At 47.0% G+C, this 23,737-nt stretch overlaps 1 protein-coding gene across 2 annotated transcripts in view; it reads right to left on the bottom strand.

Moving 5' to 3' along the window:
- Window positions 1-756: 756 nt before the first annotated feature.
- Window positions 757-23,737, bottom strand: part of SHQ1 (SHQ1, H/ACA ribonucleoprotein assembly factor) — a 326,624-nt gene continuing 303,643 nt past the window's right edge. For both annotated transcript variants that reach the window (XM_040628549.1, XM_040628551.1), the window contains one exon: window positions 757-928. In XM_040628549.1, coding sequence (XP_040484483.1) covers window positions 854-928 — 75 coding nt within the window. In that variant the 3' untranslated portion in view covers window positions 757-853. The remainder of the gene's footprint in view (window positions 929-23,737) is intronic.

Genomic DNA, 23,737 nt, shown 5'->3' with positions numbered 1-23,737 from the left:
ATTTCCATGCTTTATACATTGCCCACCACCCTCCGGCAGTGGTGGGGTCCCTCCCACACTTGGACTCTCTCCAACTTCTACTTCTGCCAAATCTCTCCTACCTCTGGCCAGAGAAAGTTCTCTGCTTTCAAGGGTTCATGCTCTTAGATTGGGTCCACTTGGATCATTTTAAAGTTTGTAACTATTTTTTTTTTTTTTTGAGAGAGAGAGAGAGAAAGCATGAGCACAGGGTGGGGGGGGGCGGGTAGGGACAGAGGAAGAAGGAGAAGCAGACTTCTTGCTGAGTGGGGAGCCCGATGTGGGGCTCAATCCCAGGATCCTGAGAATATGACCTGAGTCGAAGTCAGACACTTAACCAACTGAGCCACCCAGGTGCCCCTAAAGTTTGTAATGTTAATTACATCTGCAGTCCCTTTTGCCATGGAACATACCGTAGTTACACATTCCAGGGATTAGGATGTGGACATTTTGGGGGACCCATTATTTGGCTTACCAAAATATACACACAGTTTTATATCCTGAAAAACAGGATTGCAGCCAGTGCCCTGCATTTGATGGTGTATTAGTTATCTACTGCTGCATAGAGAATTACCCCAAAAGTTTGCAGTTTAAAACAATGAATTGTCATTATGTCACAACTTCGGTGTGTCAGAATTCAGATGCAGCTCAGCTGAGTGCTCCTACCCCAGAGTCTCTCGTGACGCTGCAGTCAAGCTGTTTGCAAGGGCTACAATTTATCTGAAGGTTCAACTGGGGAGGGTAAAGATGCACTTTCAAGTTTATTCACATATTGGCAGGCTTCAGAACATTCACGTCCAAGTTCACCAAGGTGTTACCGGCAGGCCTCTGCTCCTCACCTTGTGGGTCTCCATAGGATGCCTGAGTGTCCTCCCAACGTGACAGCTGGGGATCTGAAAGACAGCGTGGGCTGGAGGACAACAGAGGGGGTGTTATCAAGAGAGAACAAGAGCCTGCAATAGAAGCCACAATTTTTTTTGAGAGAGAGAGAGAGCGAGCACCTGAGGGGAGGGGTGGGGAGGAGAGGGCCAGAGGGAGAGGGAGACAGAGAATCTGAAGCAGGCTCCACGCCCAGTGCAGAGCCCAATGTGGGGCTCAATCTCATGACCCTGAGATCACGATCTGAGTGGAAATCAAAATCAAAAATCAGATGCTTAACTGACTGAGCCACCCAGGTACCCCCACAATTTTTCTTTTAACCATCTTTTAACCAACACAATATTTTCCGTTGTTTTGTTTTATAGGGGCCACCCTAATGGCCGTGAGGTGATATCCCACTGTGGTTTTGATTTGCATTTCTCTACTGAGGAATGGCATTGAGTGTCTTTTCATATGCTATTGGCCATTTGTATATATTCTTTGGATGGAAGCCCTAATCTTTTAAAAACCTAATATTGAAAGTAATATCCATCACTTCTATTGTACTCTATTCATTAGAAGTGAGTCAACAAGCCCAGTCTACACTCAAGGGGAGCAGAATACTAGGAGGCAGGGATCACGGGGACCATCTGAGAGGCTGCCAACCACAGATGGAGGCTCAAGAGTCCATGCAGAAGGGCGACTCGGGCCTTCAGTGTTCCAAGGAGCTTCTCCTAAACTTCCCTTAGGGTAAGGATCACTTGGGGCATTTATTAAAATCAGATTCTTAGGTTCTTCCCTAGAGGTGCTAACTAGCAGCTCTTGGATAGGGCTTGGGAATCCGCTTTTTTAAACAACTGCTCAGGTTGTTTTTTGTTTGGTTGGTTTTTGTATTTTTTTAAAGATTTTGTTTTTTTAAGTAATCTCTACACTCAGCATGGGGCTCGAACTCACAACCCTGAGATCAAGACTCACGTGCTCTATTGACTGAGACTGCCAGGTGCCCCTGTTTCTCTTCCTAAAGATAGAATTCACATGCCATAACATTCACCTTTTTAAAGTACACAATTTAATGATTTAAACATATTCACAAAGTTGTGCAACTATCACCACTTTCTGAGAACATTTCATCACCCTTAAAGAAACCCCTATCCATTAGCACTCACTCTGCATTCCTCTCTCCCTCCAAGCCCCTGGCAACCACTGATCAACTTCCTGTCTCTATGGGTTCTCCCTATTCTGGACATTTCGTATGAATGGAATTGTACACGATGTGGCCTTTTGTATCTGACTTCCACTTACTATAATGCTTTCAAGGCTCGTGCATGTCGTAGCGCGTTCTCCATACTTCACTTCTTTTTCTGGCTGAGGATTATTGCATTTTATAGCTGGGTCACACTTGATCCATTCATTTGTTGATGGACTCAGGAGACTCTTATCATAAAGGAAGCCTGAGAAAGGCTGCAAACTAAGTTTTTCAGGAAGAGTAAGAGCAGTTTGGATGCCTTAGAATGCTTATAAAAATGCAGGTTTCTGGGCCCAAACCAAATCTCCTGAATTAGAATCGGAGGAAATGCTCAGGAACCTGTTTTTTGTTTGTTTGTTTGTTCGTTTAAGTAAGCTCTACACCCAGTGCGGGGCTCGAACTCAGGACCCCAAGATCAGGAGTCCCATGTTCCAGCCACCGGGCCAGCCAGGCGCCCTGGAGCCCTCATTTTAAACAAACATCCCAGATTCTTTTACACAGTGAAACTCGGAGCAGCAGCAACATGAGGTGGGTAGCAGCATAAGTGAGGACAATTATTCTAAGAACATCATTCCCAAAAAGCACCTTTTCAACGGTTTTCAAAGGTAATGTGGTACGACAGCCGTTAGACATTTAACAATATGACTCTGACCAAAAGACCTGAGCAGAAGCCATAAGAACAGCGAGTCTTGAGACACACGCAGGCAGTGGTCAAAGATGACACTTCTTGTTGTGCCCGTTCTGCTTTATCCTTCTGCAGACCCAGCCCTCTGGTCAGGCCCTGCCCCCAGACCAGCTTCTTCTGATAGAGGAACTTAACCAACTAGATCTAATGTCGTAGATTCTTAGAGAAGGATTTAGGAGTTTATCTCGTCCAAGGGCTCACAAACAGCTAATTTTCCAGTCCATTTTAGGATTCTTTTAAAAATTCTGCTTTCCAGCGGCACCTGGGCGGCTCAGTGGGTTAAGCGTCTGACTTGTGATTTCAGCTCAGGTCATGCATGATCTCAGGGTCCTGAGATGGAGCCCCCCTTCAGGCTCTGTACTCTGCATCAGGCTCCTCCCTTAGCTCAGAGTCTGCTTGAAGATTCTGTCCCTCTGCCCCTCCCCCCACTCTCTCTCTCTCTCAAATAAATAAATCTTTTTTAAAAAATCCCGCTTTCCAAAAAAAAAATCCTGCTTTCCAACACTGCCTCCCACTCTGCCCTCCCTACACACACACACACACACACACACACACACACACACATACACACACACACACTCCAAAAGTTTCAACGGGTAGCTCTGGGGCCTTGAAATCTGTGGTTTTGTAAAGCCCTCCAGGTGACTCTGACAGTCAGCCAGATTCAATAACCACTGGTCCAACACCCTCGTTTTTCACAGCAGGAAACTGACCCAACATCAGACAACTCCAGGAAAGAACATTGCCTAGAACTTAGGTCTCTTAGACCCTCATCAATATTCTTTCAAACCCGTGTTGTCAAAATGTCTCAGCACTGGACTAAAAAGCACATGGAATTTGAGAATTTGGTGTTGACACCGGGGTACAAGCCTGCATACAAATAGGCTGTCGGGACTAGGTCAGTCCCCGGCGCCATGAAGGTCAGCTGACCCCTGTTAAGTGGTAAGAGAAGGAAGGATGAACGAAATTGTCGTTACCAAGTTAATACTGTTGGGAATCAGCAGCCATTAGTATTCAAATCTGGGGGGGGGGGTATCTCCTGGTGGTTTAATCATCATTAAGATTTAGAAATTAGAAAATTTGGACTCGAGCCATATCATAAACATGGAGAAAATGCTCACTCACATTCATTTACCGTAAACCTGGGAATAACAACTTTCCAGCTCAGTGGCTCTCCAGTCTCACTGTGTATTAGAATCACCTGGGAGGGTTTTAAAATAAACCATGGCCCAGCCCTGACCCTCAGGACCTCCAGAAATAGGGTCAAGGGCCAAGCCCAGGCTTACATATTTTAAAAATAAAGCTCCTAAATGAAGCTCCCCCCAAGTGATTCTGATGTATAGCCAGGGGTCACAACCACTGTTTTAGCCCCTTAGATGTCTAGAAAATGAGAATAATTAAAAAACTTTAAGTTTCACATTATATTCTTGAGAAACATTTTCACCCTGAATGGGCTCATGAAGGATCTCGTTCTGCGATCCTACAGCCTGGGAATTATAATCAGGAACATTCGTGCACCGCTTTATAATTTGCTAAGTGCTTTCACACTCGTGTCACCACCCAGTTATGATTATTTATTAAGTGTCTATCATACCTTTCCTGCTAGAAGTTCAAGGTGGTGGATTCTCCTGCCCATTCTAAAAAGCTCTCCATTAATGAGGCTTTGCTTTTTAGAATTTTAAATAAGATAAAGGAAAAAAAAATGTCAGAAAACTGGGCAGAAATCTTTTCCACTGGAAAATTGTGCCGTGTGTAATGACATCAGACTCCTTGAACATGATATGTTGAGATTGGGCTAAATTCAGCCTCAGAGGTTCACGGACCCTTGGGGTTGAAGTAATGATGAGAATGGAAATGGGGGAAAAATGTGAGTTCTAAACCAGTGCTTTTCAGATTCTAAATGGCATATAAATCAACTGGGGATCTTGTTAAAATGCAGATTTCATTTCAATAGGTCTCGGGTTGGATTTGAGATTCTGCATTTTTAACAAGCTCCCAGGTGATGCCAGTGCCTCTGGTCTACACATCACATTTTGAGTGGGAAGATTCTAGAATTAGGGACAGGCAGATGGAAAGAGGTCAGGAGAGATGTCCCCAAGGTTCTGTGACAAAGTTACCATGAGACTTCGGAGAAGTCATTTCGCCTTCAAAATCTTAGATTTCTCATTCATAAAATGGAGCTAAGTGATCACTCTAGATCAGAGATAATAAACACTTAACCCTTATGACCGCTCTCCCAGACGCCATGGAAAGACAGAAGATCCTGGAGGCAGAATGGGCACGATTTCTAGTCCTCCAGCACAGAAAATGCAGGTGGTATCTTCAAGAAGCGCCTAGTTAATTTAAGTCATCACATATTGCAAACAGTGACCCCCATAACTCTTTCATATGAGTCTGACTGTCAAAACAATTAGGTTCAGAGAATTGGTCCAGGTGTGGGTAAGTTTTGATGGGGAGAGAAGTTGCCCTCTAACAAGAAAGATGCCAAAAGGGAGGCAAGGAGTCCAGCAGGAGACTGGCAGAGAAACCACAGGGGACATGCTTAATCCACTCCCTAACGTCCCTGTCCTGGGATTATCATCTGGAACCTTGGTCTTCCTAGGATTTCTACTTCAGCCCCCAAACCTGGACTCTTAGCAGAGACGGGACCTCTTCGGCCCATCCCAAACAGAAGAAAAAAGACCCCTCTAGGGAGAGCCTGCCCACACTCTCCATTAGGACGTAGGTATCCTTTCCAGCCTTGACGGGTCCTGCCTGGTGCTGGGAGTGTGCTCCTGGGACTCTGCGATGGCCTCTCTGCCTCATCGCCTGCGGTTGTACTCCAGCATCTCCCAATCTCACAGGGAGAGAGTTCTGTATCAGTGAATAGAGACCCTATTCAGTGGGCGGCCGTCCATGGGCAGAATTTCTCAATGCACTCCTCATGCACACACCCTGGGGGCTGCAGGGCTGACACTGCTTTTTGACTTTCAAGGTGAAAAGGGATTTTCCCAGAGGGAAACACAAATATTCTTAAGACACAGACAATGTGCCAAAGCACTGCACTCACAACTTTCCCGTTGATCTCATTTAAGCAGTGCAACACGGCACATTCACTGTTCCCATTTCACCCATGAAGACACTGAAGTTCAGAGAGGTCACCAAAACTCCCGCAGCTCACACAGCTGAAATGTAGATGACCTGGCACTGGATTCCTGTTTCATGAGACTCCAAGCCTGGTGCTCATAACCCCATCCCTCACTGCCTCCTGACACTGCACTTAAAGGGAGAAATCTTGAGAAGCTGAGATTGAGTGAGAATGACGAAGAGTCAATGTCCTTCGATCTTTCTAGTTTGGGACAAAACAAGTGCACAATACATTGGAATGCCTCTTGCAGTTCTTGGAAGAGAAGATGTGGACCTAGCCTTTCCGTTTCCAGGTGCTGGCAACCTCCTTGAGGGGCCCTGAGCTACAAACAGATGACATAGAGAAGGTGCCGGGACTTTGACTACCCCCTTGAGTGGGGTCTAGTTCTTTCTACGGACACGTATGGATGCCCCTAGCAACTATCTTGTGCACACTCCCAAATTCTGCAGTCAATTCAAGCATGCTGTGAGAGTACAACCTGCCAGACAGTGAGACAGGTGCTGGAAGGTAAAGGCAGGTGAACAAGGCAGATGAGACCCCCTCTCTGGGGCTGCCCTTCTGCTTGCAGGAGGGACTGGGAAGACAGTCACAAATAAGACATTTCATGTGCAAGAAAAATGGTGAAGGGGAATCTTGCAGTGCCCGGGGACCACACAAGGACCCCATCCCTCAGCAGAAGACCAAATGGATTGAATTAAACGTAATCAACCTTCGCCTGCCTACAGGAACTTGAACCAAACTGGAGGGCAGGCCACTTTTGTCAGCTAAAGTCACAGCTGCTCTGCCTCTCATTTGAAGAAACACTCTCTACGAAGTTGTAGTAAATTCCCTGCCAACTTGGCTAACTGCTGACGCGCCAAGCCCTCTCTTGGTCTGGGCAGAGAAGTACCCGGCACATGCACATGTGTGCACACACGCACGCACACACACAGCCTGCTGCACTCATGACTTTCACATTTCACATCCTTCCTCTCCTTGGGTGAAGCTTGAGGATGGGATTTCCTTCACAATTTGCCCTGGAGATGCCATTAATGCGATGTACTCTAAAACCATTTCCTTTGTCCTTAGGGGAATATACGAAGATATTAACAGTGGTAGATTCGGGTGAGTAGAACGACGAGGGAATGTCTTTTTTTCTTTTTTAAGATTTTATTTATTTAAGAGAGAGCACGTGCGCATGCACAAGTGGGGGGAGGAGCAGAGAGAGAGAGGGAGAAGCAGGCTCTCTGCTGAGCAGGGACCCCCCCCCCCCAACAAGGGGCTCAATCCCAGGACCTCGGAATCATAACCCAAGCCAAAGGCAGATGCTTAACCCACTGAGTCACCCAGGCGCCCCTCCTTTCTTCTTTTTTAAAAAATTATTTTTATTTCTTAATTTTTTCATAATGAGCATGGATCACCTGTATAATAGCTTTCTCCAAATAAAGAAAGATGAGGTCTCCTACACTACCATCGCTTTCTAATCCACATTTGCCCTGGAAAATAAGGAGGCATGTGGTGTCTTTGAGGCTGGTTGGCATGGTGTAGTGTGATGACAAGGACATTGGGCTGGGAACTACAACACACAAGTTCAGTTCTCAGCCTTCCAGAACTTTCTAACTTTGGGACACTGGGCAAGTCATTGAACTTCTCTGAGCCTTCATTTCCTCATTTGCAGCATGGAGCAGTAATAGCTCCCAGAAGATGAAAATGATGCAGTAATGTCAAGTGGGATTATCATTACAATTATTCATGTAACTGAAAATTGGCCAATTTCGCACTCATGTAGAAAGAAGAAAAAACCAGTGATTCTGGGAGTTGTAACATGGTCGGTCTCAGTTGGTACTGGAGTCGGGGGGGATGGGGAGGGTGGAAGCCAGCCTTGGATGGGGTCCCCTGTGATTTTCACCTCCCAGTATTCATGCCCTCCCCCAGTGCGTACAGCTGACCTCTATGACCGGCAGGACATTGCAGAAATGACAGCATGTGCTTCTGAGTCTAGGTCATAAAAGGTATTATGATTCTGCCTTACTCTCTCTTGGCTCAGTCATTCTGGGGGAAAGGGGAAACTAGCTGCCATGTCATGAGGACGATCAAGTGAGATCCTTGGGGGCGAGGAATGGAAGCTCCTGCTAACTACCAGCGCCACCTTGCCAGCTACGTGAGTGGGCCATCTTGGAAACCGAGCCTTTGTCCCCGAACCTTCAGAGGAGTGCAGCCCTGGGTGACATCTTGACAGTAACTTCTTGAGCAACCCCAGGCCACAACCGCCCAGCTAAGCCACTCCCTATTTCCTGACCGGCAGAAACTGTGTGAGAGCATACAAGCGTACTGTTACTTAAGCTATTAAATTGTCTGGAGGTCTGCTAGGCAGCAGCAGATGGTCCAGCCTTCAGCCAGCAGCCGTCTAGGAAGGTTAGGGACCTACATGCACGGCTTCGGGAAGAGCAATTCATTCCAACCCCATTTAACTTCCTTTCATGATGAAGTGACCTGGGATGAGGATGGAGGGGGTGTGGGCAATAAGTGTATCTCTCTGGTCCCAGGAGGGCGTTTAATTTGAGACCACATGCCACTCTCATCAACACGCAGGGAGGCAGGGTCTTTGTGGTGGTTCATTGATTCAGCCCCAGGAGAATGGATGCCAGAGCTAATTCAAGACTTGAGGGAAGGGAAGGAATATACCAATACCAATACAAATATCAGTAATAATAGTGATACTCTTCACTACGACTCATATTAACACTGCTAATACCCGTCATCCAGACCCCTCCCCCTTGAAGAGCCCAAGTTCTTCGAAATCCAGTAATCACTCTTCCCTTTAATACACCAGGAAAATGGTTTCAGCCTCTACTGCAGTGCTTTGACAAGTCTCCTTTAAAACTCCACAGATTTCTGGAAAGTTCTACCCTGTCTGATCAGTGGGGACTGCAGCTTTGGTCCGTACTGTTCCCAAGTCCTTAACCCTCATCCTCTGCTCTTGAGGCTGCCGTACCCGGTCTCCCCCTCCGTTACTGCTGGACCAGCTCACTTCCTCCGTGCCTCAAAGCATTATGAACACAAGGCTGGGCCCCTAAAAGTTCGTGGATAATGAGAGGGGTATTACAGTCCTGAACAGCAGGCTGGTTAAAATGGAATCTCTAGCAGCTCGGTTCTTGAGCTCCCTGGCGGTTGCTGTGACAGGGGTTTCTGTTGCATTGTGTGAACCCTTGCTGACCACTGATTTCCTGAGCTGCCTCCATTTTTCTCTGGACCCCCTCCCCCAATCTCCCTTCCTCCCATTCCCAGCCACCCCTCACTTCCTTCTTCCAGGATTGCTACCACCACCTCCAAAAACCTGTCACCTTTCCTGTAGACAAGCTACCTCTGTGTGTCACCCTGTCCCCCCAGGGCGGTAGGGACATGGCTAAACACGTGGGCTGTGTCGCAGGACAAGATGGCCCCGTCGAACTCCCAGCTCTGCACTATCTCTTCGAACCCTTCTCATCCCTCTTTTAGAGGTGACAAAACCGACTTCCAGGGGGATGAGGTTTTGTGCAAGGACCCAGGGTAAACAGAAAAGATCTGGGACAATTCCCAGGCCTCTTCCAGGCAGAAGGAGAACTAGGTTGGAGATCATTAGTTGAGGGCACCTGCAAAAGCTGAATTGGGCCTGCCTGAAGCTTAGGAGGAAGGAAATGTATGTAGAGTTAGTTCCTAGAGGGCTTATAAATAGGACCATTGCTCATGAGTCCTGAAAAGGTCCCAGGGTCAGCCTTCCCGAGGAGAGGGAAGGGGGTGGGGTCACATGCCCTCCTGAGGTCATTTCTAGCTTAATGATTCAGGCAGCAAAATCCCAGTGTGGGTTCGGCTCCCCCGAACGTACTTTCATTTTGCATTATGATTTGCCACTCGAACTGATGAGAACCCAAATTGATGTCATTTCCCTCCCAATAAGCTCTTGACCAGAAAACATCTATTTCTCCATCTAACAGGGAATTTTTTTTCCTACCCAGTTTCTACAAAATCATGTTGCAGTTTGCCTCAATATTTTCCTTCTTTTTTAAGGATAGCATTTGTCAGGGCTTCTCTTCTGGTTATAAAAGTAACGTACATGTTCACTGCAAAAGAAGCTGGAAGGCGTAGAAAGCTAAAAGAAGAAAAAAATTATACATAATGTCACACCCATAGACAAACATTACAAATTGTAGTATGTTTTCTTTCTGTCTTTTCCGCATGGGTACGACATTTTTTTTTTTACCATAATTGGATCAAATGCCTTTTTTAAGACTTCTATTAAAAGTAGGAGGGGGAAGAATTATACGTTCTGGCTTTAGTGAAAAATGAATTTTATTAATAGCTTGCACTTATCAAGTATCCAGGCACTTTAGAGGCATCGCCTTAGTGCACATAAGTACTTTATAGGCATTGCTTTACTGAATCTTCATAACACCCCACTGAGGAAGATGCTAATACCACGCCCATTTTACAGATGAGGGAACTGAGCCTCAGAAAACTTAAGCCACGTGCCCAAGGATAGCTTGTTCATAGCGCACTTGGGATGGTAGATTTTTTTTGCCTCTACAGCCTGGGCTATTAGCCCTTAGAGTACATAGAGAGTTTATCTCTTTTTTAACAATGACTGCTAGAACTGGGAAGGCCACAATGAAAATGCTGGCATGCTTCTCATTTAACTGGGATTATTTTAATGGAAACACAATACATTCATGGAACAAAGACCATGCTCCCTGCTGACCTTCCACACCACTTTGCTCTTAAAAGATACATGGAGAAAGGAAATCCAGGGAAAATGTCAGAAGTTTATTAGCTAGTGCTGCTACAAGCTTACACAGGCTCTCCTATAAGCTGTTGCTATTTTAGTATTTGATGGCCATCTAACATCTCCCTGGGCACAGGGGCAACTGACAGATGCCAGGGCTCAGCGCACATGCTGTCAAGTGACTGCTCATTTTTTCTATGGCTATTCATCAAGCACCTACTGTGTTTCTCTCAGGCACGGAGCTAGGCATGAACTCCAAATGCAATCTGTTTAAAACCAGCAACCATAGGTTCAGCCTAAGTGGTGAAGTGGTATTAAAATGACCCCCCACCAGAGTCGGGAAATGAAACATTATTTCACCATAATAGCTCAAAATGTTATATTGGTTAAATAGCATATCTGTTAGGGTGCTTTGATGGCAAGCAACAGAAACTGACTCTGGCTGGTCTAGGCAAAAAAAAGAAATTCTTGGAAGGATACTGGAGAGTACTCTAGAGCAAAGGGAAGGCTAAAGACTCAGGCACGGAGCCATCAGGCACCCAGCATCTCCAGAAGGTTCTTGGCAGCAGAAAATGCTCAAAAATCTCACCCAGCTGCCTTGGCTGGAAAGAGAACACTCCAACTGTTCTCGGTTTTGGGCCTGAATCCATGATTCAGATTTCAGAGCAGGAGCCCTCATTGGCCTCACTGACAGTCACGTGCCAGGGAGGGGTGGCCACCTGGCTAACCATGCCGTCAGACATAATTGGAGAGCCATTAGCTGAAGAAGACAGGCTCAAGGCTGGGCAGTTGACAAACAATGTCCTTGCATTTCTTGAGAATGAGGAGGGCCAAGTACAGAGGCTGTGACAACACTTATAAAAACCAAACCAAACCAAACCAAACCTTTTCTTTTCTATCCATTTCTCTCACATGCTAAAGCTACTCTATGGGATTTCTCTCTCCCGTTAGGTGCAACCCTCCTGGATATCCAGTCCTGTATGCCCTTGCTGTGCGGGTGTGTTCTAACACCAGCAGCATCTCTGTCACCCAGGAGTGTGTTAGAAATGCAGTGTCAGGCTCCACCCCAGATTTACGGAATCACAGTCTGCATGTTAGCAAGATCCCCACGTGGTTCTTCTGATGCAGGTCAAGTTTGGAAGCCCTCATTTATACACTTTCCTCTGCCCTCCTCTCTCCATTTCTTTATAGATCAACCCAGTTTCTCACCCGTCTCTTCAGCAAGAGGGAGGAGATGGGCTGTCAACTTCAGGGCTGCCTCTGGTACGGTGAGAAAGAAATGAGAACACTCGTATGCCAATCATTTTTGCCCTGTAAACAACGACCAAGCAGACACAGTCCATGACCTTGGAGCGCTCTTGTTCTAGAGGGAGGAGCTGGCCAGGCAGTCCAAATGGATATTGAGGGCTTCCAAGGGCCATGGCACAGTTCTCAGGGCTGAGCTGGCTTTGGCACAGCCCGATCTGGTGAGGATCCCGGGGACAAAGGGACAGAATGGAAATTAAGTTTTACTGGGCTGCACAGACACATTTGGAGGTCCAGCGGTACTCGGGAGTGCCCTCCCAAATGCCACGCTAAGATATAAAACTGTGCCAGGGTACTCATGGCTGGCCTCTCTTCTACTCAAAGAGAGAGGACGCAGAGCGGGTCCCAACGTATTGCACAGAGGGGTGTGCAGGGGTCTTTAAAATGTGGCGTTTTGAGCGTAGAGTTTGAAAGCTCTAGAGTTCAGTTGCTATGTGGCCTCTCACCGTATTGGCCCCCACAGCATACAAATAAAGCAGGCACGAGATTTCCCCCAAAGTTAGCAGTCTCCTATGAGTCATTTCACAGGAACTTGGTGGCAGCCACTTGGCTGAAAGCAGCTGTGAGGAGGAATGTCCAGGCGGAGCGGCCGCAGCCGTGGGCGTGGCTGTGAGTGTGGCTGGAGCCCGGGGACAGGCCGTGGGCGTGGTCACAGCCAAGGGCGTGGCTGCGGGCGTGGCTGGAGCCTGGGGACAGGCTGGGGGCGTGGCTGTCAGTCTCAGAGCGGTAACCCAAGGAGACTGCTGCTGACGGGCCTCATCTCAGGGACCCCAGGGACTTAAAGAACTGTGTCCTTGGTCCCCCAGGGCAGGTAGAACTCTAGGCAGAATCAAGGCAGAACTGCGCCAAGGGCGGGGACAGGCCCTCAGGGGCCTGGCAAAAGACCAGAGAAGAGGTCCCAGTCACATACCTTGGTGTTTTCCGTGTCTGCTGGTGGGAGTGGGGTGTGACATGCAAGAAACCTGAAACCACTTGGACTCCTTTCTGGAGGGCATGAGGGTTCAAGAAGCCCAAGCTGACAGGGTGTGTGGCAGACAGCTTGACGCAAGGTTGCCCTTCCCCTGCATCTGGCGGCAGTATTCTTCTGCAACACGGTCCTAAGCCCCTTCTCGTCACTGAGTTCCCTAAGGCTGCATGAAAGGACCTACACCATCCCGCCGTCTTCCTCATCTGTCTTCAGGTCTCCCAGTCCACAATAATCTTGCCCCTTCCACCAGGAAGAAATAAACCAAATAACACCCCCTGCACCAACCCTGCGGTCTCTCTCCAGCCCAGGCTGTCCTCAAACAGCAAAGCTCGGAACTGCGTTTAGGCTCAGCTAGAACACACTGTCGTGGTGTCCAATGAGTTAATGGTTGCAAAAGCTTCAGAAAAAGGCACTCTCCTGCTCATAGAGAGTATGATTTACATTTCCTTGACATTCTCCAGTTTCAAAAGCCACTTGCAAATGCCAGTACTTCTAAGTTTTATTTCTGATACTTGTACCTATAAAGAAAGGAACCGCTCATAAAAAAAAAAAAAAAAAGCCCTTTAAACCATGGCACTTTAAGAAGGGTGCAACAGAAGATGCAAAAAGTAATAGCGATGAAATACATGAACGAGCACATCGGTTTGTGAAGTAGCCCCAGCCGCAGGTCCACATTTCTAGGACCTCCTCATCAGCACTGAGCGCTTCCTTAGTGCCAGGTACTCTTCTAAGCACTTTCCTGATATCGTCTCACGTGATACGTATAGTAACTCTAAGCCAGTTCTTCTCGAATGTGAGTTATATTGCCCTCCCCCTCAACCCCTGGGAATATATGGCAATGTCTGAAGACCTTTTTGCTCATCAGCTTGAGGGGAGGGTGTTGTTACTGGCACCTAGTGGGTCACACATCCCATGATGCTTAGGACAGCCCTATGACTGAGAATCAACTGGCCCAAAATGTCAACAGTGCTGAGGTTGAAAAACCCTGCTGTAAGAGTTAGGGGATCATCCCTCACCCCATTTTACAGATGAGGAAACAAGTACAGAGAGGTACTTCCAGATACTTAGGTTTATGATCAAATGTAACTGGCAAAATGAATGCAAACAAGGGATTGAGAAAAGTTTGCCAATATTCGAGATGAACCAAGAGAGGGAGGAGATGGGAAAGCATTAGGTTTGCATTTGTGCTGTGATTTTCTTTGCCAGGATAACGTGAATCGAGGGATCCTGTAGAACTGAAACACCGAAATCGATCACGTGCAGGGTGAGCTGTCCAAGACACTTTCAGTGAGGGCAGCGACACTGCTTTCCAAACTCATTGCTTGCCTCCCTATTTACTATTACTCTGTTTTCCAATTTCACAGCTGCACTTCTCATTCTTTTCTCAATTTGCAGCCTGTACTTGCACCTTGTTAGGTCCATTTGTGATTGTTCAGTCCGGGGGTGATGGAGGGAGGCATCTGCCCTCCTGACCCAGTGCGTTCTCACATTAGACAGCCTGCATCTGTCTGGGGATTGTGGGGGATAGGATAGGTCTCCAGCTATCTCCAGGTCTCTTCTGGGTAAAACCTTCTCAGAACCATCGCAAATATTAGCTGATGGCCTATCCAGGAATGAGGCCAAAAGGAATTAAAAAGAGGTTAAGAAAAAAAAAAAGAGGGTAAGATCCTTCCATATGGAATATAATGAAAAAACACTCAGGGTGTTTGGAGTGAAAAAGCCAAGTACAGGAGTGCTTGGCTGGCTCAGTCAGCAGAGCATGCCACTCTTGATCTCAGCGTCGTGAGTTCAAGCCCCTTACTGGGCACAGAGCCTACTTAAAAGAAAAGAAAAGCCAAGGACAAAATTGAATGTACATTGATGACAACTTTTCAAAAACCTGTCCTTTGGGATATCCCATTTTCTAAATGAACATATATGACTTTATCAGAAATAAACAATTACTTTAGCAAGATTTTTAAAAACCCACATAAAAGCGAAATGAGTGATGCCCACAAAAAGGCATGAACAAAAACGTTCACAGCAGCTTTGTGTGTGATAACAAAATGGGGACGGTCCAAATGAAGTGTAGAAAGGCCAGGTACACGGAGGGTATTTTGCCACACCAGAATACTACAGAGCAACGAAAAAGAACACCCAGCTGCCATCCACAGCTACACGGATGAGTGCAAGACATGATGTTAAGCAAAGGAAATCGGAACACAAGGAATAGATGCTATAGTGTCTTATTTATAGGAAACGCACACGGAGTGAGTATTGACAGGGAAGGGGCACAGGAGGGCCAGAAAGGAATATAGGGTGTTCCCTCCCCTTCATCACTGGGAGCCACTGGGCTGGCTCTGCATTTGCATAAGCCACTCAGCAAAACAAAAGCCCTGGAAGTAACATGAATCTGCTCTTTTAGAAGGCAGGTTAGCCACAATTTATTCAAGGGTGCTGATAAATTCCGTTTATTCAAACTCAAGTGTGCGGCTGCCTTCAGATCTTACCCACGAACCCCAAACCCATAGTGCCCTCCCATACACACATACACACACACACACACACACACACACACGGCCAGAGGGGTTCCTATCATTACAGCTGTATTGGGGATCTTATTTCACCAAGGCTTTGCCTGTGTATTTTAGTTTCCCACTTGAAACTCTATTTTCTTGCTGCTTCCCAGCTCTAGGGCTGAGCCAGGAAGTTTAGTGCCCTAGGGAAAAAGAAAGATCAAAGAATAAAGAGCCCATTGATCAGCATTAGTCTCCAAGCTGAGGTTCTTGACCTCTGCAGAGAGACAATGGCCTTGAAAGCAAGGCTTTATGAAGGGGGAAAGGTATTTCTCAACGACACAATTCCTCTCTAGCAAAGTCAGGCTGGAGGGATAACTGCCCCACCAGAGTGCCTCCATGCACCCCAGGGGAGTTGGTGTCCATCTTGGAGCAGCCTGGTAGGATCTTGGTGGTTGGGCCCCCCTTTAGTTCCGCAGGGCAGCCCTCCAGGGTTCCAGATCCCCTCGAGGTCACCCAGTGGGCCATATACATATTATTTTCTAGGTGTGCTACCAGCGGGAAAAGGTAGGGAAGTACCACTTCAGATCACTGAGTTTTGTCTTTCCCAGATATGCCCCAGACCTAGCCATGCCACCCTGGGAAGATGGTGGGAAGAAGAGGAAAAGCTGAAAAAGCCATCAGGACAGATGTCTCTAGGGAGAGGAGATTTAGAAACACCTAGAAAATGAGGGGGAAAGTGGGAGAACACAGGGTAATTGGATCACATCCCAGGGCAGAGTGCAAGGAAGTCTGCCAGCCAGCCTCTGGCTGAAGGCCCTGGGTCCCTCAGCCCAGGAGCCATGGTGGGCAGGTGATAGCCGCAGTGTATGCAGGGGGCTGAGGAAGATGTCCAGGCCCTCTGTAGCCTGTTCAGGGCATGTAGGGGACCCAGAATTCCCCATGCGCCCATCGCGGGACAGGGGAGATAGAACCAGCGCTGGCCTGTAATTGGGAGCAACAAGCTGCCACAGGCAAAGAAGGCAAAGCCAAGAGCAAAGAACCTGGACTCTGGGTGCTGGCCAGGGTCTGTCCCGGCCCACAGAATGCCTTTGTGCTAATAGAAAGGGCCTCCTTCTTCCTACACACACAGCCCCGCGGCTTCGTGGCTTAGCTAGCAAGGCAATGGCTGGACTTCAGCCCCCCGGTGGAGGCGCTTGTGCAAGGCATAATCCCACACCCATCAGAGATGGCTCTGGTTCCAGAACTGTGCTAGGAAAAGCTAGGAAAACCAAGAGCCCTTCCACGGTCCCCCAGTCCAGGCAGTTGCTCCGACCACTCATTCCTTAAAGGAAAGCTGTGAGGACCTGGGTTCCTCTTCCCCTTCCTACTCACCCCGCATGGGCTCAGGTTCCATGTCCAGGGCTGAGGAGGGGGATTCGCAGTGATGGCTGCCCTTCTCCCCCTGCCCAGCCAGGCGATGACTGAGCAGTCATCTCACAGACTGTGTAAATGACCAGGCGGGCATAAAATCCTACCTACCCCCTTCACTCTCTAGCTGGGTAGAGATATTCAAGGGAAAAAATCTATTACAGAGAAATAAAGAAGCTACATTTTCTTGGCCCATCCAAGCATCGGGCTGGCGAAACTGCAACCCTACGAAACAATATTCTCCCTCTCGTTACATTTCTGGAAGAGGTGTTGGCACCTCTTGCAGCAGCAGGGGACTGGATGTTATCGTTTGCCCTGGACTACGTGGGAGTTTGCTGCTTCCCATGATCATTATTGCTTAGTACTCTCGAAAGTGTCTCAGTAGAGACTATAAATTATGTGGTCACTCACTAATAAAGACACAACAGATGTCAGGCCTGTCGGAGCTGTCCTTCCTTCTAACCTAATGGCACAGAGGAAGACCAGGTGTGGTGACGGGGCTGGAGCATCCAGGCAGGAAGAATCTGACCCGAGCCTGAAGAAAGTGCATTTGGAAAGGAAAGGAGGAAGCCGTCTGCACAGACGGGTGAACATATGAATTACCTATCGCTGCGTCACAAACTACTGTAAAACCTAGCCACTTCGAACAGACGAACAATAAATCTTAGTTTGCACGGCTCTGTGGGTCCGGAATTTGAAAGGGGCTTAACTGGGTGGTTGTGGCTGAGGGTGTAGCCAAGATCCCGTCTGGGGATGTTGTCACGTGAAGGCTTGACTGGTGCCAGAAGATCTGCTTCCATGAGGTCTCACTCGCACGGCTGCTGGCGGGAGTTCCTCACTGTGAGGAAGGTGAGGCTGCTTGAGCGTCTTCACAACATGGCTGCCACGTGGCCTCCCCCAGAGCGAGTGTTCCAAGAGAGAGTAAAGCAGAGACTGCGCTGACTTTGATGACTTTTATTTCGAAGCCACGCTCCATCCTTTCTACAATATCTCATTGGTGACATGAGCCAGCCTGATACAAACATGTGAGTACCAAGAGGGGAGGATCACTGAGGGCTCTCTCAGACCATGGCTACCACACCGAGTATGCACTAAGTCCCAGAGGCAGAAAATTAGTGACTGGGCAGTTGTGTGGAACGTTTACTGCCTTCCCACTATACTCAACATCAAACAGTTCTCTCCGGCCAAAGTCCAGCAATCCAACCTTGGAGAGTATTGATCTACCAATGTGTTTGAAGAAACGGAAATTTGCAACCCCTTTATCCACAGGTGAACTCCAGAGCAAAGCACTACAGCAACATTAGTTTTGCAAGCATGAGAAATGCACTGTCTATAAAGCACATTGTGGCCCTGTATAGGAGTCGAAGATGACCACTTCTTAAAAGTACACTCCTGGAAAAAAAAATACCATTAAAAAACAATCTTCGAAAATTCATTTTTCTTTTTTACTTATGGGCATTTTTCCCATTTAAAAAAATGATGTACTGCTTGTGTAATTTTTAAAAGATTAAAAAGCATTAAAAAACACACTCTGCACAGAGCTGCAATCATTCTCTTCCAATTCCTGACTCTTCCGAAGTAAGGGAGAATGAGTTTCCAGGAGTCTGCACCGAAGGCCGCTAAGGCTGAGCCAAGGGGTAATCCACCGTGCTTCCTGGCTGCCTGGCTTCTGGCTTGTCAGCTTTTGAAGCAGGTTAACGTAGGGCCTGGGCATTTGGGTTTTGGAGTCACAGATGGTTTTTGCTTTACTCTGTGATCCTAGTAATACCAGCTCTTTTCTAGATTTTTCTCCATTCTTAGCTAATGTGTAACATGTCTTATATCCTTGTTTTTAAAATGGTTTAAGGTGTTATTACATGAAACTGGCTTGGATGTCTTTTTAGAGAACAGCTCCTCCATGCTCAACAGGTATTTATTTAACGATTATTTCTTGGTAATTCCCTCAGGATACCATGATGCACACAGCAGACGCAATCCTGCCCACAGGGACCCTCCAATCTGGTGGGCAAGTGAAGGGAATACTGCCTTGAGATTTCCTTTACAGAGGATGGGCCTGAAGGGAAAGCCTGTTATCTCTGCATCGTGGGTGGGTTTTAGAGGTAACTGGAAGGAAGCCCGGATGGAGATATTAGATTAGCGTATAAACACCCTAAAGCATACCAAATAGCACAGAATCTCTGGCATCGGTTACACCTTCTCTATGACTCCCCTCTTTCTTTCTTTCCTCTATTTCTTTTTCTTTTCTATAGTTTATTTATTTATTTTTAAAAGATTTATTTGAGAGAGAGAGAGAGAATGGGGGGAGGGGAAGGCAGAAGGAAAGGGAGAAGGAGAGAAGCAGACTCCCTGCTGAGTGCATGACCCTGAGATCAGCACCTGAGCAGAAATCAAGAGCTGGAGGCTTAACTGATTAAGCCTCCCAGGTGCCCCTTTTCTATTTCTATTACAAAGATGTGGTGCAACTCTTTGAGCTATTAAGAATACATCCTTTTAGGGGCACCTGGGTGGCTCAGTCAGTTAAAAAGCTGCCTTCAGCACAGGTCATGATCCTTCAGCTCAGGTCATGATCTCAGGGTCCTTGGATCGAGCCCCACATCGGGCTCCCTGATCAGTGGGGAGTCTGCTTCTCCCTCTCCCCCTGCTTGTGCTCTCTCTCTCTCTCTCAAATAAATAAATAAAATCTTTAAAAAAAGAAAAAGAATACATCCTTTCCACATTAAAAAAAACCAACAACCCACATACGTACTGGGGGCTCATTATGCGCCACGCACGGGGCTGACGGCCGCACTTACATGATCTCAATTAAGTAACACAGCTATCCTACCTGTGGGTAAGGTCTGTTTTTACTCCTATTTCCCAGATGAGGAAACCGCACCTCGGCAAGCTCGGTGCCCACGTTTAAGGTTACCCCGATAGTAAATGACAGGACAGGCATTCAAATCCTCGTGAGCCTGAAACTCTTGTCCACCACTGTGATGGGGCCAGTTCTGACCTTCGGCTTGAGCTGCTCAGGGAGTCTGTCCTGACGTAAGCCAGAAATGAACTTTAGTTGTAGCTCCTATGAACTGAAACGATGGACTGAAAGGGAGGAAAGAAAACAGCTTGAGACCTGTTTCAGACCCTGCATGAGGCGAGAAACAGAGTCAGCGGAGATGAGAAGCCAGCTGGATTCAGCAAGTCCTGGAGGAAGGGGGGCCATGCGAGCCAACTTAATTGGATGATTATTTCAATTATCTAATTAAGAAAGATTACAGCTGAACAAAGACGGAGAGGGCCTCCAAGGTGATAAAAAAAAAAAAGTTGATTAGCTGGGTTGGCCTTTGGCGGCACTGAGAGGTGGCAGGGACTCCCCATTGGAAGCCGTGGCCCTTGGGACAATTAGCCACAGAGAGCCCCTCCTCTTTCCCCCCTTCCCTCCCCAGCTGAAAGCGGCACTCAGAGGTGGCAGGGACTCCCCATTGGAAGCCGTGGCCCTTGGGACAATTAGCCACAGAGAGCCCCTCCTCTTTCCCCCCTTCCCTCCCCAGCTGAAAGCTGTCCTCTACCTCACCGCTTGACACCCAGGTCAAGTAAGCCAGAATTCTCCGCCCTTCCTTCTTTCTTTCCTCCTTCCTTTTCTCCCTCCCTATCTGTTTTTGTACTGGTTTAGTAAACGAAAATCAGTATAGATTTCCCTGCAGAGTTTAGGACAGAGGCTGCAGTCTGGTCACCACTAACCCTCCCGATGCTTCCCACCCCTCCGCAGGATCCCCGTCCCCATGTGTGGCCCACACACTTTTTAAAAAAGTAATTATTCGCCAATATTTAAAAGTGCAGGATTTCACATAAAAGTCCAGATCTCTGGCTTTATTTGAGCAAATGAGATCTGACAACACTCGGTCCACCTTCTCAGAGGCCAGATTCAAAATCTTTAACACTGTGCATGGCTCGATGCTATCTTACCAGAACAGACGCCAGGCACGAGCCATCCAGGTGCCGTGTCCTCGCACGTGGGTGGGGGGGATGGGGGGCTCTGCCCTCGCAGACCACCCATGTGCTCTCCAGCTCCCAGGGCCGTCTCTGTCCTTCCATCTCCATGACACTGAGGTGAAGGTCACCTGCCATTTATCATCATACCTGTTTGACCCACTTATCGTAAAGGGGGAAGAGACTGTTTCCTTAGCTCGACCTTTGTCTCAGTTATATCATCAGCTTGGCCCGAGTTGGTTTTGATCTTTCGATTCTTGTTTTAGGGAACCCAGGGCTTTTATTCTTTAATTTAACAAATATTGGTTGAAAGACTTCCTTATGCAACACAATATAACAGAGCTCTTAAGAACTAGACCATGGAGTCAACAGTTCTGGGCTCAAATCCTGCTTTAATCACTTATTAGTTGTATGACCTTGCTTCATGTCCTGATTTCTATGAAGACGTTTAGAACTTGTCTAAATACTGGAATTTTCAAAACACCTGTTTCCCTGATATAGGTGTGAGCTTTATTGTGAGGCTTCAACAGGAAGACGTAATAAAGGGCCTAGCTCCGTGCTTGGTAAGCACTAAATGGCTGCCAGTTGAAGGGGAGTACTAGCTCCCGGGATTGTGCGTCTCTGACATACTACGCACTGGGCTGGGCACCCACGTGTGTGATTCCATCCAGTCCTCATGAGCTCCCTTCTAAGGGGAATAGCATTACCTCCATTTTATTTTTATTTGTTTTTAAATTTTTTTAGAAAGAGAGAACACATGCATGTGAGTAGGAGAGGAGGGGCAGAAGGAGAGGAAGACAGAGAATCCCAAGCAGCCTCCATGCCAACGTGGAACCCGACGTGGGGCTGGATCTCACAACTCTGAGACATGACCTGAGCCAAAATCAAAGGTGGATGCTTAACCAACTGAGCCACCCAGGTGCTCCACATTATCTCCATTTTACAGAAGACGACACTGTCCATCAGACATTAGATTCTGTCCTGAAGGACCCAAGTGTGGTGGAAAAGAGCAGATGTGCACAAAAATATATATAATAGGGTTAAAAGATAAAGAGGGCAGGGGGTGTGAACTGACAGAGGAGATGAAGGAAAGATTATTTTTGTTGGGAAATAAATTATACTAGAATACTCTCAAATTTTAATGTGCCTACAGATTACCTAGAGATCTTGTGAAGAGAAAATACAGATTCTGATCCAGAGATGCTAGAGAGGGGTCAAGATTTGGCATTGCAAACAAGGCCTGAGATGATGCTTTCCTGCTAGTCCACCAACCACACTGTGAAAAACAAGTTAGTTGTGGCCAAGGTACCGGTACCAGTCACTGGTACCCTATTTCTCTAGCCACAGTGAGTGGTTTAGGCACAGGTATGGGGACTGAACTTGGCCAATTAGAGTCTTTCCTAGAAATGTCCATGACTGTTGGGGGAGAGAAGCCCTCTGTTTCTTTTAGAGCCATTAAATTGGAATGAAGAAACCCTGGGTTGCCTCTAGCCGGGCTAATCCATACTGTATAGAGAAAGCATCTTTGTAGAAGGAGAGAATGAAGCCCGCAGAAAGAAGCCATGAAAGAGAAACCAACAGAGAGATGAGAGAGGAAAAGAATCCTGATGACATCATTTGACAACATGGCATCCCTAAAGCTAGTCTCTGGTCTTCCCAAGTACAGGACCAATAATAATTCTCTCTCTCTCCCTCTCCCTCTCTCCCTCCCTCTCTCTCTCTCTCTTTTTTTTTTATAGGTGAGCTGGATTTTTATCACTTCCAACTCAGAAAGTCCTGAGTCAATATTAGTATTGAATTAAATATTAGTATTAGTTATCTTAGTATATTAGTTATCTAGGACTGCTTAACAATTACCCCCAAATCCAATAGTTTAGGATAATAATAAACATGTAGCATCTCCCACCATTTCTGTGAGTCAGGAGTTGGAAAGGAACCTGACTACGTGGTTCCTGCCTACGATCTGTCATGTGGTTGCAGTTAGGATGTCTGTCAGGGCTTCAGTCATCTGAAGGCTCGACTAGGACTAGAAAATCAACTTTCAAGGTGGCTCAATCACATGGCTGGTGACTAGGTACTGGTTGTTGGTGATAGGCCTCAGTGATTCCCTAGCAGACTACCCCTTAAGTGTCCTCGAACCACGGCAGCAGGACCAAGAGAGAGAACTGGGAAAAATTATGTTCTTTTTATGACCTAGTCTCAGGAATCACATAGTGTTACTTCCTCACATTCTATGCATTACAAGTGAGTCACTAAGTATAGCCCATATTGAAGGGGAAGGGAATTACACCTTATCTTTTGAAGGGAGGAATGTCAAAGAATTTGTAGATGTATTTGCAGATGTCTTTTAAATCATGACATTTGGCATATCGCATGGCTGGTATTGTGGAACCAGGTTCTGGATTCTTGTTCTGGCTTTGCCATCAATGGACCGTGTGGACCTGGGAAGGTCATTCCATATCTCTAAGTCTTGGTTTCTCATCTGACAAATGAGGAGGCTGGATTTGACCCATTTGGCCTTAAAATCCTGCAGTGTCTATACCAAAGACCATTAAGGCCATGTACATTGATGTCCTACTAGGAGCCTAATTATCTTTGTCTTCTGCTGGGTCTCCTGTCTTCTTAAAAACAACTCTTGGAGATGAAAAACCAAGATGTTTTTCAACTGTGAATGTAACTTGTCTCATATCACAACCCCAAAGCTCATCAAGCAGAACTTGTTTCAACTAGTCACCTCATTAAACAAATCTGACCACGTAAGATCCAGAGGAACATGTGTGGTTCAGCCAGGGCCATTTGGGAATAATTACCACCCCACTGTTGCTTAAGGAAGTCAAGCTTCGGGTGGTGGAGATTACAGGATGGGATAAAAGATGAGCAGCTGCATGACAACCCAGTTTGTGAAATATTTGGAGGGGAGGC

The sequence above is a fragment of the Ursus maritimus genome, unplaced genomic scaffold, assembly GCF_017311325.1.
Source record: "Ursus maritimus isolate PB19 unplaced genomic scaffold, ASM1731132v1 scaffold_14, whole genome shotgun sequence".
NCBI classification, from domain to species: Eukaryota; Metazoa; Chordata; class Mammalia; order Carnivora; family Ursidae; genus Ursus; species Ursus maritimus.
This window is presented reverse-complemented; position numbering and strand designations above follow the sequence as displayed.